Below are 17,906 nucleotides of genomic sequence, written 5' to 3'. Positions count from 1 at the left end.
CTACAATTCAAATTTACATCACAATTCTATAGTTTCATTCAGGTGTTCTTTCAATTTACACTCGAATGTCCTCTCATTATTCTCACTTTTCACTTCCCTTGGAACATCGTTAGAACATGAACGCGTTGTGAGGAAAAACCAAGAAAAAAACGTGAATTTTTGACACAATATTTGTGATACTGTTACAGTTTCATTATATTGCGAGATTTATTCTACTTGGTAAGACAACGCACTGCTCCTAGTATGAACACTACTTTGACAAAACGTCGAATTTGGAGGCTTTTCTGATGAGAGCTACCGCTTAAGATTGATTGTATTGTGTGTTTGAACTCACACAACTAAAACAAGTCACCTATCTTCACGAAAGAAACGCAGTGCCTACTGTGACTTCATCAGCCTCCAAATATTTCTTATGTTCATGCTAGGAGCAGTGCGTTGGGTAAGGTCATGATTCGGAAAAAACGACTTGCGTTGAAGCAATTTAAAGGATCTAGGACTCGGATCCCAAAAGTATTGAAGTATAGGGCACTCTAGAATGATCCTTTGTCTTCACTCTGAAAGTGTTAGATCTTGAAATTTAGGTTAAAAAAAATCGCGAATATATGCCATGAACAATTTTCAATGGGCGGAAACGGATTTGTTCTGCAGCTTTTCCAGCTGCTTTATTTGTTCCAAACTCCCGTTGTCCGGCGATCATGAGCAGGTTTCAGCTCATGAGGAATTTACAAAATTTTCGAAAATTCCTAATGAGCTAAAAGCTTTCCATCATCCGACTATCACCGGCGGCTGACGAAAATGAAGCAATGGAATGGTTATTGAAAATTATTTATAGTGTCTTCAGCCAGAAGCCTCAAAGTTCAACTTTTCTAAAGCAGGACCATCATTAAAACGCTTTAAATAACCAAATACGAACAGCCTTGGGTTAGTCGATGTGCGTGTATTATTCAAAAATATCAAGTTAGATGTATATTATATATGCATTTCTTGTAGCTCACATTTACCCCAAGAATGTAATGTACAGACACAAGCGAAGCGAGCGCGAATTTTTTTTAATCGACGTTGATTTGTGCATGACTTATGTTGAACGTGAAATGATTACATTGTCGAGAAAATTTAATTTCTAAGCGCCCCTATTTTCCGAGCGCCCTGGGCCGGGCCCACTTTGCCCATGGGTTAATCCGGCTCTGAATTTTAATCCCTCGAGGAATTAGTTTCTTTGAAACAACGGTTCACAATAAGCCACATTGGGATTAAGAACAAATTGCAGTGGTAAGATCGTAGACTGAAGTGCAGGAAGTCCCGGGTTCAAATCTCGTCAGGTAAATAAAAAAAAAAATCTGATTAATAAAAACATTTCTCATTCCAGATTCACAAAAAAGCTTCTTCTTATATCAGAAGTTTAGCTAAAAACTGCATATCACACAATATCCGACAAAAAATCTTTTTTTTAATTTTTTTTTTTCTAAAATGAAAGTTTTTCTGAAGGGTTAGAATTTTTTTTTTATTGCACTACAAATAACATTTTGATCAGATTAAAATGAAATTTTTGTTTCAACGCAAAGCAAACAAGCGTCAAACGTTAGGAGGGCCTCAAAGATTAAAATTTAATTCCTCTAGAGATTATTATTTGGGGATAAGTTCAAGTAATCCCTGAGGGGATTAAATTTTAATTCTAAAAAAGATTCGGTCGCGTACTGATAATCCAAAAAAGATTTAGATCTAGGTCCATATTTTTATCTGTGTTGACTGGGAGCATCAAAAATCTAAAACCGACCGTGTCTGTCTAATGGAAATGTATAAAACCATTGAAAATGTAAAAGTTCTTGTTTGTAATAAAATATCACATAAAATCGATGATGACCGGATGACCGTTTCACATTTTCATATTTTCCTGACCGCTTTTTCGATTCCGAATGACATATGAAACAGACTCAACACAGTTATGCAACATTTATTAATCCACATATACACAGGCAGCACTGAGATGCATTAATATTCGAAAAGTTGGGGCAAAAAAATGTGATGCTCAAATCACCATTCACAGGAAATGCAGCGCAATATTCCGTTTCTATTTATTTATTACACAACATACAACATTTTATAAGTTAGATATCGCCAAATAGCCCATTTATTGAAAATCTCATTTCATCGATGTGATGCATAATACCGAAAGATGATTGAAAGGGAAGCTGAAGAATATTTGATCGGAATATTTTTTTCTACTTTTTCCTATCCGTATGCCAGCCATGCAATCAATATAATATTCAATCACATTGAACACGATGATACATAGTACATTGCATAATGCATACCATCTATGTACAAATACGACAGGCACTAGAAGATATATTCAGGATTCATTCACGATGTTTATATTATAATATTTACAGCAATGAAACGCCAAAAAATATGCAAATTTCATGGCTTTTGGATCGAGTAAAAATGGTGAGTGGTGAGAATCACCATATCAGCAGTGAGAGCCGCCGTTGAGCAACCCGCCGTCATATTTCAAAAAACGACTCACGTAAGTTTTCTTTTATCACAAATGTTTACCTCATATAATGAATTACTTTCGCAGCACGCTATGTAATCTACTATTTTATCACATACGCGCGGTGTTCGGTTGTCAAAATTACTTCACTAGAAGTTTAATTCAAAAATTACACTTCAGTTCTATGTTGTTGTCTCGTTTTCGCTTATGTGATAAAATAGAGTACACACTTGTCACTATCAGTCTCGGCAAGCCTCGACTTCTTCGTGACAAGTGTGTAATATAATATATATTAGGCACTGCCTAATAGTAGATGATGTACCCTAGTGCTTAAAAAAACGGTGACTTATTCAGATGCTAGATTTCCAACCATAACACAAGGCTTCAGGTAAAACCCATCGTGTGACTAAAAAAGCGTTCATCACCTAATGTGTGACAGGATGTATCAGTGGTTATAACCTTCCACCAAAATGATACAGGTTCGATTCCCGTGTCAGACAACAATTCCACATGGAATTTTTCTAGCGATTATATCACATATTAGTCCTAAAATTCACTCAAGTTTCATAATTTGGGTAGTTGTAGTGTATTTGGTGGCTGCAACGATGTACACAATGAATGACTCGTATGACATGACGTAACCCAAATACATTTGGGCGAGATATAAATTGGGACCTAACAGAGAGTATTTGCATACTTCGGGGCTTGGTTGGAAAGTCACGGTAAGCCGGTGATCCAGACTGCACTTGTTATTGGCCGTAACAGGCTGTTAGTGAGGTCAAACAAATCAAATAAAAATTTGGTGTTATGCAACGTCCTTTCCAATAAAGCCAACAAATATTTTCCTTTGCTTCACTGATAGGCTTTAGTGTAGTCTGTGCCGTTAAATCACTAATGGTTCGTACATAATGGACTCCAACTTTCTTTAGTGGCACCACTATTTCTAAATATTATTTGATTAATGTCCTTCTTACGTAATAGTTTCGTACTGGTAAGGTCTGTTACAGAAGCGCAGTTGTAGTTTAGAGTAGCACCACTTTAGCTCAAATTAAAACCGTAAAAATCAGTGAGAATTGACTTGGGCTGATTCTGTTTTTGTAACTCAAACTATTAACACTACCCACACTCAGTGTTGCCAACATTTCTAAATCATCAGCAACTCGGCGAATATTAAATGCTACGCAGTCGAATGTGAATCCTGGGGTAAAGGGTAGGGGAAGTGCTTCTCAAACAGAAAAAAGGACGTTACCAAATAATATCACGATTTAGAATTGCTGGCAGCACTAAAAAAGGCGGCGTGCTTCATTGATAAATTATTGTCGATACAAAGCCCATTAATAAACTACCATACTACGAAACAACTACATAAGAAGGACATTACAATTGTTACAGGAAATTGATTGATACAACGACAATGCCTTCTGCTGACACGGGTCTGTATTTTATGTAGACGAAGGATAGAAAAAATTTAATATTAAGGTTTCTCATTCATTCATATCATGGGCTTTGTGAGTTTTTTTTGTTGTTGTTTCGGGTGGGCTCCTTACATACCAAATGCAAGCAAAACTTTTCCTGGAAGTCGAATAAAAATAAATAAATTCCCGTCCTGAACCATTGCAATATAAGACTGAAATGCTGCATGGTACATCCATACATAATATAACATTCTCGTGTGTTTGCTATTACGTCGATTGGATTTTTTTTCTTTTCTTTTTTTTCCTTGATTTTGCCTCGTAATATGAATTTGGTTTTCATTCTTTCGGCAAAAATTGCCAGAGAAGAAAAACTTTCTATAATTCGCATAGAGAGCATTACATACACCATTGGGCTGGTGAACAGAATACACACGGCCTTTTTAGCATCAGAGCGATATTGATTTAGTGGCTTTCTTGATTCACATAACTTTATGGTCGAATATTATAAGTGGAATATAAATATAGGGAAACGGAATTTGAGATGAAAAGTACGTTTTAATATTGATTGAGTTGTTTGTTCTTTCAATTTCGTATTAAATGAGCTTTTGAGTGAAAGAAAATTTCCATCTCTATTTTCACTTCAACTTATTCTTGTCTACTTTGTTGTTATTGGAGGCTCTACTTCTCGTCTATCACAATAGGAGCTGGTGTCACCAATACTCTGTGTGTTTGTTTTCTTAGTCGAAACTGTTCGTATCTCTCCATAAAGATTTCGGTTGTTTCTTTGCTCGTCGTTTGTTTATTGTACGCGCCATTAATCAAACCCGAAATCTCTATTGAAAGATTCATCTTACCGAAATTGATTGTTTATGTTTTCGTAAATGTTTTTTTCCCTCAATTTTGTGATGATATTTAAGACAATCTGGTGGGGGATGGGTAGATGTATTTAACGGGCAATATTCCAATTTGTACGATCGATTTCGGGATTTGTTTTTCTTTCTCATTCCGAAAACATGAAGCAGAATTGAATTGTCCTTGAGGATATTTTGCAATACAAATTTCGGTTACATTAACAAGAAAAGTTTTGGTTTTAATAAAGACGTCTAGACGTTTTCATTAACGATGGATATATAGAAACCTAATTTGGAAAACATTCCTCTATATTTGCCTCATTTTTCTTTTGATACACTTCCAACAACGTGTCGAAAATTCGCAAATTTTAAATTATAAAAATCATGAAAGTAGCGAGTAGTTCATAAGTCATGTGGCCCCACGAGTGATTGAGACTGACGTGAAAATTTTCCACAATTTGAAATTCTTAAATTGACGAAATATAGGATGTTTGTTGCTTTGTCTGTTAGCGATAGACTGTTCAAACTACTCGAAACTACCGAATCTACGAGGAGGCCATAACCTGAGAGGGTTGCGAAAAAAAGAGTCGCAAAATCAGGTGCTTCCCCCTCGGTAATCTATTACGACCTGAACTGAAGACCGATTATAATATTCGCTTTAAACCTGACCTGAAACTAGACAGATTAGCCAGACCTCTATTAAACCTCGAAGTCATATTCAATCATTTAGTATACCACTCTGCAGTGTGTTTATCCATTGAATCATTGAGTGAGTTATATTAATTGCATAACTCCAACAAATCTCAGGATACTTGAAATCTGATCAGTCCTAGCATTACTAACCTGACCTTAAGACTAAAAGAAATAAAATTCGTTGGCCTGTAAACTTTACAGGGTAAAGTGAACGCCCATTCGATTTTGTCTGTGCTATGGAATATTTCAATCAACACACTTCAAGTGCATTGTTTCAATGCCTAAATGTAGGCTACAAGTACCTTTTGTTCTAACTTTGTGTGGTAGCACCGTACAAACCTTTCCTCTACCACTCCTGCATGACTTTCCACTGATCAAACTAAGCCAAACTATTATTCGCAGCGTTTTTGAATTGTTAAACGGATACTAAAGGAAACGAGATTAACTTTGTTATCCCGATGACTAACTGCCCTATTTTCCTTATTAATTTCTAATTATTATTTTCTCCATTTAACTTGACTTAACTCAAATATTCATAACAGACCTGTGGCAAAACTAATCAAGACATTAAAATGAAAATTGCATTATTGATGCAGCTTGGATATGTCGAATATAAATAGCTCTACGAAAATCCAATTATCCGTCTTCGGTCAAGTTAATTAAAAAAGGTTAAATGGACAACGATTATTTCAATGTTATGTAATCAGTGCGCTACAAATAAACGCTTTATAGGATTATAGATGGAATAATGTCCATTACGGGGTACGAGTTTTTTTTTCATTCAATTGAAACGACATTGAATTTTCACTCAAAATGTTAATTAACAATTTAGCATAAAAGCGTGAAACAGTGGAACTGGTTGTAACATTATGCATGCATTTTTTCCGTTGCGCCACTCTTTTATATATTACACATATTTTTGAAAATGCGATCCGTGATATTTAGGGCAGAAAAAAGCAGCTCCGCATTTTTCAATCCAAATTTTTATTTATTGCACGGAACGAAATAGGAAAATGAATTCTTCTACAACTATGCATCAAACGAGGCATCAAAGGTAAAATTCTCAGGAGGAATAAATCGCTAAGACACACTAATAACAATATCTTGATGAAGGCACAGTATACCCAAAGCATCCTCTGTTTCATTGACGATTCAGAGACACAGAATTTTATTTTATAGTTAATCGTTAACGTTAAAAAAGTGTGTCACCAGAGAAAATGAAATTTCCTACTTTTTTCCCGAGGTCAAAACAACGTTTTTCAGCTGAAAACTAAATCAAAAATTCGAAGAATTCTAACGAAGCTGTAGGAAAGACTAAAACATAATTGTTCAATGAAAAACTACTGCAGCTCAGATTTTATTATAAATTGAATAAGATTGCACAGCTGATAAAGCCTAATTTCGACAATGTAAATCAAAAAGGATTACATCAGAAAAATTTTGAGAGTTTGAAGAAATTTCTTATTTTTTCATATTCACCAAGTCAAACTACAATCGAATCTCCTATTCTTTATTTTTTAATTGTCCTACTGTCCTACTGTCCTACTGTCGAGGTTCCCTTCGAAAGAGCATGAAAAGATTCACCGAGGTTCGCTATGAACCTGAATAAAGATTTAATATAATTCAATTATTTAACTATTCAATTACTTATGTTCGCTCTGTGAACTGTTCAAGGTCTTTCGAGGTTCACTAGTGGGAAAATTCGATTCTTAAAGTGGCCATACTACTGAGTTCTTTACCCTACGACCTAAGATTTTCTTACAAATAATCAAAAAATCTGCAATCATTGACCTGATTCGATTTTAGTGCTTGAGTTTCAAAATCTAAAACGAATAAAACAAAAATTCAAGTGAAACTTTGCTTTTCCAGCATTTTCACATTTATCATGTTGCAGACATGATGACATCATATCTGACAAGATATGAATTGTATTTACATTATCATCATAAATTTGAAATAAAAACTCCAAGCAGTGAATCCAGTCCATGGACAGCTGAAGGAATATCGTGAAATGAATTAAAGGCAAGATAGGAATCAGAAGAGATTTCAATCGAATCACAGAATTTTCTTTCACAGACGACTCGTAAATTTATATTTATATTTATACGTTACATGACAAGAGAAAAATTCACCAGTCTTCGTGTGAGCGTTGTTGATGCGTGGCAAAGATACACAAAAACGTACGACAAACTATGTAGTAGTCATTTACATAAAAAGTGATAAGAAGGTGTAAAGCCGAGTTTTGTTTGTTTGAATTTTGTTGATTCGAGACGAGGTCAATAAACATACGTAAAAGAGACCTTTCATTTTGATTCCAAATTGTGTAATGGATGCTGTAAGAAGTGTGAATTATGAAAAGTTCGACTTCCGACGCATGCAGCATGTAAATGACTATTGAATCATATCAGTTCACTGAAAAGAAAAATTACTTAAAATTTTCTAAAACTTTTGAGAATAACATCGAAGTTGCACCGTTTCGCTTTTATCAGCTTTATATTTTGTCTGAGTAAGGTGTAGCCATTTTCTATAGTCGTCTCGGCGACTGAATTTATAGTTTTTGCATAAAGTGATGGTCAGATATTTATACTATCATGTCAGAGACAGAGTCCATAGATTCTCGCACTCCATACTCGAGACTCAATAGCCAACACAGTCAGATGATTTATTCGAATTTTTGATCGAATCGCAATGTGGAAACGTTGTATTTATAATTTCTGCAACTGCGCTGCGAAAACTGACCTTTTTATGCGTGATTTGGGTGTCGATTGAATGGTCTTTTTTCTCTGGTTTTCTATGTTTTAAATAGATTTCTGAAATGGATCTTCATATATGCTTTTCGTCACTAGTGGTGAAATGGATTTACTTTTCACCACTCCTTCTGAACATCTCAACCATTAACCGTAAATAAAAATTCTGCCCTGACCAAATTTCGAACCACCGATACCAAAACCCAATGCTTATCGAGCAACACCTCTAACCATTCGGCTATTATAATAATATTTACTATTACAACAAAAAGGCAGTGCTATAAGAAAATTCAAATAGTATGTTGTGTTACAATACTTGTAACACATCATGCTTTGTGCCAACCGAGAATTGAATAGACAAGAGCACAAAAAATCATAATTTTCATTGTAAACAATCACTCTTCAAATTTGATCGATCACATTGCTTTGCATTTTCTCAAAAGAATGCTGTAACAACTCATACAAATTCCATTTCAACACTGCTTTGAGTGTTGTAATATCACATCAAACGGGTGCTGAAATAAGTCACTTTACAACACTAAAATGAGTGCTGAAAAGAGTCGTATTTCAATTCTCGGTGGCACAAAGATCATTTCTAGTCTGTCAGAACTTTATGCAGTAACCTTGGCAGTATCGCTTGTAGGATCTATCGAGTTTTGTAAGATAATGAAAATCGTACATAGAAGGTTAAACTACGACGACAGAAGAGAAATGGCAAACCGAATCCATAAAGTAACAACCATCTATATCCACACATTACATTCACAACCCTTGACGTCAAACGAGTTTATGAGAGTGAAAAATGGATTCGCCTTCCAGCAAAAAATAACACAAACCAAGTACATGGAACAAGAAACCGGATAGCGAATTAACCCGCACCACTCAATTCATATCTTTCCTCAAGTATCTCCACAAGAACATACGATTGGACACTTCAATCAACAACATCAGCATAATATTCTCCACAGAACATTCAGAGTTTCGTTGTTGTTGTTGGTTTTTCAACCCGAAAATCCATTGCCACAACTTTCTTGTAACCATCTACGAAAAGCCACTTAAGGAGGATCCATATCTACATGCAAAAAATAGGAGGACGAACAGGGGGGTATGAAGAGAGGTATGTTCATATTTCGAGATGGGAAATCGCTGTAGAAAGTTTGTTTTGACAAATCTCAATTCTGAATTAATTTGGAACGAAAAATCTCCGAAATGTGGAATTCAATTCCTGTACCGCCAATTCCAATTCTGCCTTGCCCCTCGACATTATGGTAACACGGTATCTCTAGGGCATTTTATTACGTTCATATATATTTCATTATGCAATGTACGATTATTTAGAGGTAGCTTCTCATGTTCGATATATAAATCCACTTCAACACTGTTTCGAGCAGACATGAGACTAGAGATAAATTTTATTTTTTTTCGAAGGAAATATTTCGCCTTGGCATTTGGAAACATGTAGAGATAGAGAGAAAAAAATATGATAAATTTAGGCTAACCCAATTAAGTCTATTGAAAATTCATGTATGTGTGTGGTGGTTTTGATGATGCTGTTAACTCGCTTAATTTAGTGTATCAGAGCCATACACCATTTTGTGATGTCAAAGAGGATTTGCGGTTTTGCTATAAAATGATTATGATGTATTTAATACGGAACGAAATGTGAGCTTAATTCATTAGGTTTCCATTTCTTTTATGTTTTTCCCCAATATATGATCATGCAAGCCCATAAACATGAAAAATGAATTATATCAAGAACTTATGGGATTGAGGGCAGGAAAGTGTATACAGTATTTTCGGCATACCTTTCTCATGTGACATCTCTGACGTGTGTACATTAGTTACTTGTGTAGGGTGTAGGTAGAGAGAGCACGAGAAGTAGTAGATTTGACTATTTTATGGACATACGGTTGCCGTTTGTAAAAGAGTGAATTTTTGTTGTGGTGGTATTCAATAGTTGGACAGTTACTTCTAATATCGGTAGGGATGGTTCAGTGGTAATAAACAAAGCCTTCCACCAAAATGATCCGGGTTCGATTCCCGTGAGAGAAATTCCACATGGCCTTTTCCTAACGATTATACCGCATTGGTGGCTCCGTGAAGTTAGCTCAAGATTTATAATTTGAATGATTGTCTTGTCTAACCTCAGAAAGTATTTGCATATTTCGAGGCGTGGTTCGGAAGTCACGTCAAGCCGGTGGTCTAGTCTAAGCTTGTCATTCGCATTAGTAACAGGCTATTAGTGACGCCTCTAGACAACCGAACAAATATAAGGTAAGGCAACTGTTGGAAAAAAGTGTAAAATTGCATTGCGATGGTATCTTCCGCGGTACGAGCGTAACCAAGATCTTAAATCACCGGAGACAAGACAATTTTCATCTTTTTATTTATGACTTTCATACTTTTACCACCCACCTAACGTGTGTCGTTGAAAAACGTGCATCCGTGATGAACACGATGAAAAAAATGTCCCTGAAAATATGTTCGATTCATTCGCGTTTTTTTGTAAGTGAAATATCAATTTGATCATTTATGGATTCCATATAATAAATGGCTGATTGAATTTATTACATGCCTGAGCGTGTAATTTATTTTTAAATGAATTTTCATGGAAAACGGAAAGAAATTACTCGACAGAAGAAGCAAAACAGCCGGCAATCTTCCAGAAAACAAAGTAAAATTTAATTGAATTTTCGTTGGTTTATGCCTTGCTTTTGAATTGTTAATGGGATTCTGATTTATTCTCTGTGTTTACGCGGGTAGGCAGGTAAACATTTTACATGAGCACAAATGACGGGGCCGTAACCTGAAGCAAAATGAGCAATTTTACGACTTGACAACGAAATTCTATAAGTTCTCAAACGACTTGTTTCCAATACTTCAAAAAGACACCCTCTCTAAACGAACTGACGAACCAAAATGAAAAGCAATCGGCAAATGATTTACGTCGCAACAATTCAAGTTGCAAGAACGCAAGGATCTACTACTTCTTTTGTTTTAAGTACGTCAAACAGATTTTCAATTTCATTAGTTTTAACATTTGTGTATTGTTGACGATATATCTGTTCAGAATTAACCACAGACTTTATGGGGCACACCATACCTGGCTTCGGCTCTGATAAATCCGTACAAAGAACCAAGCGAAAAATTGCCTCCATTTGAGGAGGCATGAATTGATTACGAATCTGATTGTTTTTCGTTTCTTTTCTTCCTGATATCAAAGCAATTTATCATAAATTTTGTTTTTTTATTCGATTCGAAGGATTATGTAACGCGAGACGTTCTCAATACATACAGATTGTGATGGATAAGTCAATAGACAATAATTGATGAGGTCATTACATTTCACAGTAGACCCAACATTTATTATACGATATATGATTTGAAGGAGAAAAAAACGAAGCAAATTAATCACTTTTTTAATTAGGGCGATGTTGTTTTATCCCTGTTCCATATGCAGGCCTGTGTATATTTCGATCGATTTTAGCTTCAACTTATAGAGTTTGCTTCGAGGCAAATTTTCAAAGTTTAATCTCCGTTTCAGTAAAACAAAAAAAATTATCTTTTAAATTGACTTACCATGTCTGGCATCTTCTCCTTCCGGTGCATGCACTGTAATAGTGTTCAGCTCGTCTTCCAAATCGACGTGAGTTTGTACGGAGTCCCAAGATAGCAAACCTACCGGAAAGGAAAAATTTTGTTGTTTATTTTATGCAAACGTAAATCTTTACAAAAGGGAAATTGTTTTTCCGACTAAAGCGAACGAAAAAAGTTTCTCATCACGCGAAGTTCGATTGTTTAGTGAAAGATGGATGAAAACTGTCAAGTAATAAATATTAAAATTACGAAAAGTTGGTTTTCTGTACGCCCTTTGCAATGCTGTTAGATGGGAAAATAAATTATTTATTTTCCAGCAGAAAATTTTCCGCTATATAGTCGACGTTCCTAATAAATTTCATATTTTGACCTTAAGTTCAAAGAGAAAAATAAAAGTGGATGCGAAAATAAGGTGTAGATTGTTTTTATGAAAGTATAAACCAGGTTTGGGCTGTTTACACAAACCGTAGGAAGTAGGTTTGTTTCAAGGCCATACGAATTTTTAAATTACTGTCAAATTTCATCCATAGAAACCTAACCTCATCAACATTTGTATGTAAAATCAAGGTTCTGAAAGAAGAGACACTTTCGAGTTAATCACGAAGGCGGTGTTATCAAAATTTTCCTGTAGCGCCAACTAAAGCTCGGAACAGGTCAGGTCAACCTGAAACCTGACCTGAATTATCTGTTTCAATCAATATGCATGTCTAAATTGTCAAGATTTGTGCTTCACCCGCCTTCATAAGTGTCTTGACCTGTTCTTTCAGAGCCTTGTGTAAAATGGCATAGGTTGATATTATCAGATAAATTATAACAGAGGGCGTTGCTGCCGCCTCACTGGCCCAGCGCCATCTTTTATCATTTCTCTGGCTGTTATGGATGTAATCGTTGACATTACTGTTTGCATAGTTATTTGGAACAAACGCTACAGCGATTTCGTTTATTTAATCCTCAGACGAATTCATTTTTAATTTAAATTTTATCAAAATCTATCGTGTTCTACAAATAAATCAACGTAGCCTCATATGCAGAAAATTGGAAAATTAAAAAAAAAAATTAATTACAATTTGTTCACCTTTAGAAAACACAATTTTAGAATTATAATTCTGATAATCATTAGAGTTTTAAAAGTCATTGATGTCATCGACAAAGTGATTCCCAGTATTTTGGCGCAAAATTTGAATTCGCTGAGGGATTTTTATATTTTGCGCCGAAATATCATAACCTGGCCACCTAATTGACTGGAACATTGATGACTTTTAAAAATCTATAAAAACTTAAATATGTTCAGAACCTTGTAGTCCCTTTTTGTTAGAACACGTGACAAGCGTATAATAATAAAATGACAGGATTGTTCGGAAGGCGTGGGGTAATTTGGCATATGGTGCTGAAACAACGTATTTTTCAACTACGTAAAAGGTGAACTCGCAGACGATTTTTCAATACCAAAATTTTGTAAAAGTAGTCATTATGTCGATGACATGGCTAAAAAGCATTTGCAGCAAGAAACTTGCCTATGCGAGTTCACCTCTTACGTAGTTTAAAAGTGTGCCGTGTGCCAGGTTCCCCGATACCGTTTGGAATTGTTGGGACGCATTCTTTTCCAGTGGTTTCCCCCTCGAAATTATTAATTAAACTTTGTCCGTTCGTAAATCTGAATTTTCTTTCTCCACAATAAAAACATCCAGTACGGCGAGGGAAAATTAATTCCTTTTCTGCATCACCCACCTTTAAGTAAAATCAACAATTCTATTAGAAATTACGGTCGTTGTTGCCATTCACCTGACAAAGGTCGACGAAAAAAAAAACGTTTTCTTCGTTATCAAGTTTTAACAACAAAACAGAAGAGAATGGAGAATGGTTTTGCTTTTGTTCAATTCAAAAATTTGTATTATATAACCCTTACGAGCTGAAATGCATTAAGAGCTGAACGGTGTATTCCTCTTAAGACAGAAATTTTTTATTTTCCATTTCTGAAGAAAAAAGAAATGCGATAGTCTCACAAGTGCCGTGAAATATGTTAACTTTTTTTTTTACTTTTATTTTTTTATGAATTTACGATTATGGTTTTTATTTCTCAGAAATATAGCTCCACTGCTCGACAGTACTATATATAATACACACAATATGCTACACTCCTACGACGTTCATATTATAATCCATATAATCTCATGACCTTGTTTGTTAAAATAAACTTTCTGTTCAGACAATAATGCTGGAAAATTCGTGGATGATTGCGCTTATGCCATTCCACGAAGATTATGTAAGAATATTAGAGATATTTTAAAATTCTCCGTTTTTTTTTTGCTTCCTTTTGTCAGGAAACGATTGTTCTGCAGCGCTTCAGGAAAACTTTTTTTTTGGTACATATATCTACCGACGAATAGCTTACAAATTTCTTTGAACGGTAAGTTTCGACAAAGTAAATAGAAGAAGAAGACAAAAATTGTATAGACAGGACTCCGGAGACGAACAATGGTTCAAATTGAAGGCTCTGCAGGAATACTTTTTGAATAAATTTTGTGCGATTCTCTAGAATCAGTTTCCCATTCATTTTTAACGGATTTTAGGTTGACATTTTAAAGTTGGAAGCAAATGGAAAACAATTGGATTTACAAAAGAAAACAATGGAATGAAATGTTCAGTTCGGAAAATAGACATCCACAAGCGCTTCTTGCAGCCATTGTGACAAATCGTTTTGATAAATTCAGAAAATAAAGTGATTCATACCCACCTGCTCCCAATGAAGCCTTGATTTGAAAATTTACTTAAAAAGATCTAAGAGATGCTTAATGCTTGATTTCCTGTTACGCCGTTTACGCTCCGTTTACTCTTAAAACAATAAAAAAGAGGCGTGGTTTAGCTAAACGAAGCGTAAACGGCGTAAGAGGAAATCAAGCATAAAGCTGCAATCGCAGTTCACCGTTTTGGGTCTCCGTTTAGACAATGCGCTTGCGCAGAGAGAGAATTCTCTCTGTGCGCATGCGCAATATCTAAACGGAGACGCAAAACAGTGAGGTGCGATTCCACCCTAAGTGTCCATTCCACTCAACAAAAAGTACTCCATGAGAGAGCCGTGAGAGAGAGAGAGAGAGCTGTCAAATAAACAAAGGGAAAAATTCAATTTTGTCTCTCACACGGAGTACTTTTTTAGTAAGAGGAAACTAAGCGTTACGCGCTTTCGCAATTCGGCCTATTTAAAATAAAACCTTTTCCAATATTTGTGTTTTGTGCATGTGCATGGTTTTTAATAAAAGCTTTTTATAGAGTTAGCTTCTTCGAAAACATTGAAACCTTCTAAAAAATACTGTATGTCAAGAACTTTTGACTAGGAGCGAGTTTAGTCAGCGCTTATGTAGTGAAAAGGCATGGATTCCGAGAAATGTTATTCAAATAATACAATATTTCCCTTAAGAAACGCTTGGAAACAAAAGAAAATTCATTTCACAAGTAATAGGAAAGATAAGACCACGTATCTTCAATGGATGCCTAGCCGAAATTAAAGTCTACATTAGGGCGTATTTTTGCTGATATCTTGTTATATAAGACGTTTTTGACAAATATAAGACAACAATTACCACCACAATAAAAAATGAATTTGTTTGTGGCAGTTGAACAGGCTATGAGAAAAGTCGACAGTTTAAATTCGAGTAAGCTTTTGAGTTTTCTCAGACATTGTCAGAGACTGTCACAAACAAATAGTTTTTTTTTATTGAAAGCTAACACATTTGTGGTGGTTATTGTTATCTCACATTTTTCAAAAATGTTTTATGTATCAAGATAAAAAAAAACGCCATAATGTAGGCTTTTCGACAAAGCATCCGTTCCGTAATATCCACAACCCACACTTCTATTCCAGAATGGCAATGTTTTATCAAAAAATGTGTATCTGCTGTATTTGCACGGCTTCTAACAGCAGCTTCCAATGAAATGTAACATATATGTAATCCCACTCAAAACCCATGTAAACGTACGTATACGTAATTTTCAGATAAGCCTCTGCACGTTCGTATGATGTACTGATGAAACTGTAATAGTAATACACAAACGCTGCACTCGTGATTTACGAAAATTAGAACAAGTGTGTGATGATATTACCAGTGTAAATTTGTTGGATATAGCATAAACTCCAGAGGATTTCGTATTAACTGTTGGATCTTTTATGCTGACAAAAACCAAAACAAGGAGATTAACAAATATATGTAGTGCTTCAACAGGACTGAAATTTTCAACAAAATGTCAAATACACAACAATGATTCGAGTATTAAAAATTCAACTGAGCTTTTGACAATCAATAATTTTTTTAATTCTACTCAAAAAAGTGACCCCTTAGGGAGATAAATCATAAGTTGCTTAAGAGACACCGGTACTTTGCCGAAAAGCATACATTAGGGCTATTTTTAAATACTGGATTTTAGTTTACTTTTGATGATATCTTTCCCCCAGAATCCTTTTTCAAAAATGTACGACCGCAATTCCGACCAAGAATGTGTTTGCTTTCAACAGAAAATAGATTTGGTTGTAGCAATTTGACCAGATTTGAGAACAATTAGCAGTTTATGAAAATTTCATTAAACTGCACGTTTGCCTATTTTATTAATTTGTTGAGTGAGAGATGTTTATTGCATAGGCGCTACATTTTCCCAATTTAAATTGTTTAGAATACAATAGACAGTTTGCGCAAATGACGTATAAATTATAAGTCAACTTATAAGTTGGAAGTTATAAGTAAACTTCCGGAACTTCTTGTATGAAGATTGGACTTATAATTTCCAACTTATACGTTGACTTTTATACGTCATTTGGGCAAACTGTCTAATAAAGCCGAATTATCTGCCACTGTGTGACATATCTTCGTTATAATGAAATAGTAATTTAGTTTTTATAAATAAGTTTTTGAATCACTATCCTCATAATCTTCCATTTGTGACTCAATTCTTTTTCCGTGACGAATCTGTAAGCGTCAACCCCACCAATATCAGTTCTATTGTAAGTGGATAAAGGGATTTGCGTCACACTTCCACTGTTAGTGGTTTTTGGGCGATAATTATTTCTCAAAATTGGATTTCTGTTAGAATAAGCATGTATAATATTATCTAGCCATGAAATCTGGTTGGGTCCACGCTCCACGCACGGACAACCTTAACCAACACGAGGACTTCAACATATATTTTTAGGAAGAGTATTTCGTCATGTTCAGTGTCTAAGGAAGTCATTCTTTTTATTTTGCTTGAATAAACACATATGTTGTGCAAAACGGAAAATGTCTACAAAAAAAAAAAAAAACAAAACAAATCGAAGTGTAAAGCGTGTCATGACTCATAATAATATGTTTGTTAGATTTGCTACATATAAATGGCATAAAATGTTTCGTATACTTTAATATGCATATCCAATCCCTTTATTTTGATGTATTTAATTTCATTTATAATAAAGGAAAATAAATTTCAGGTCACACCGCAACTTCGTCGGCCTAACATTAGTTTCCATAAAATGTAAAAATAGAAAAGAAAAAAAATTAAATACAAAAATGCAAAGTCACAAAAAGAAAAAACTTTTTTTTGTGTATAATACATGTACTGAATTGTTGACTAGTGGGGAGGTTGAGTCGATTATTTTTTTCAGTTGACTGCATTGGATTTGTTTGGGTTTCCGGATTTCTTTTTTTTTCGGGGTGGGTAGTTAAGTCTTACGAAAAAGACGATACGAGAATTTGTGATTTGAAATAGAGATTTTCACAACTTCCAATACTATAAGCAATACTGTAAGGGTACAGAGAGAATAGAGGAATTCTTCTCTTGTTGCGTTAAGGATTGCTTTCTCTGAATAGTACTAGGCCAGGAAAAATAGTCCAAAGTGTCGAGGAAGAAATCTAACAACTTGCTAAATTCCTGGTACTTCCTTTGTTCTGGGACACGGAAGTAAGTGGATCACGATGACGATCATTATTTTTAAGAAATGACCTTTTGTCATCTAAAACGTGTCCAGATGAGAGAAAAAATTGCAAAAACGGAAGAAATGCCTAGCATCTAGTGCAACGAAGGAGTAGGTGCGTCAGGATAAGACTTAATTTTAAATGAGTTATTATATGAATATTTCCTTGAATAGAAA

The 17,906-nt window shown here is 34.9% G+C and overlaps 1 protein-coding gene across 2 annotated transcripts in view; it reads right to left on the bottom strand.

Annotated features, from left to right (window-relative positions):
• Positions 1–17,906, bottom strand: part of LOC119084307 (microtubule-associated protein futsch) — a 107,779-nt gene that overhangs the window by 69,993 nt on the left and 19,880 nt on the right. For both annotated transcript variants that reach the window (XM_037194226.1, XM_037194227.1), the window contains one exon: positions 11,777–11,875. In XM_037194226.1, coding sequence (XP_037050121.1) covers positions 11,777–11,875 — 99 coding nt within the window. The remainder of the gene's footprint in view (positions 1–11,776; positions 11,876–17,906) is intronic.

This window comes from Bradysia coprophila, unplaced genomic scaffold (assembly GCF_014529535.1).
Source record: "Bradysia coprophila strain Holo2 unplaced genomic scaffold, BU_Bcop_v1 contig_732, whole genome shotgun sequence".
NCBI classification, from domain to species: domain Eukaryota; kingdom Metazoa; phylum Arthropoda; class Insecta; order Diptera; family Sciaridae; genus Bradysia; species Bradysia coprophila.
Note: the sequence above shows the minus strand (reverse complement) of the source record. Positions and strands in the feature narration are given on the sequence as shown.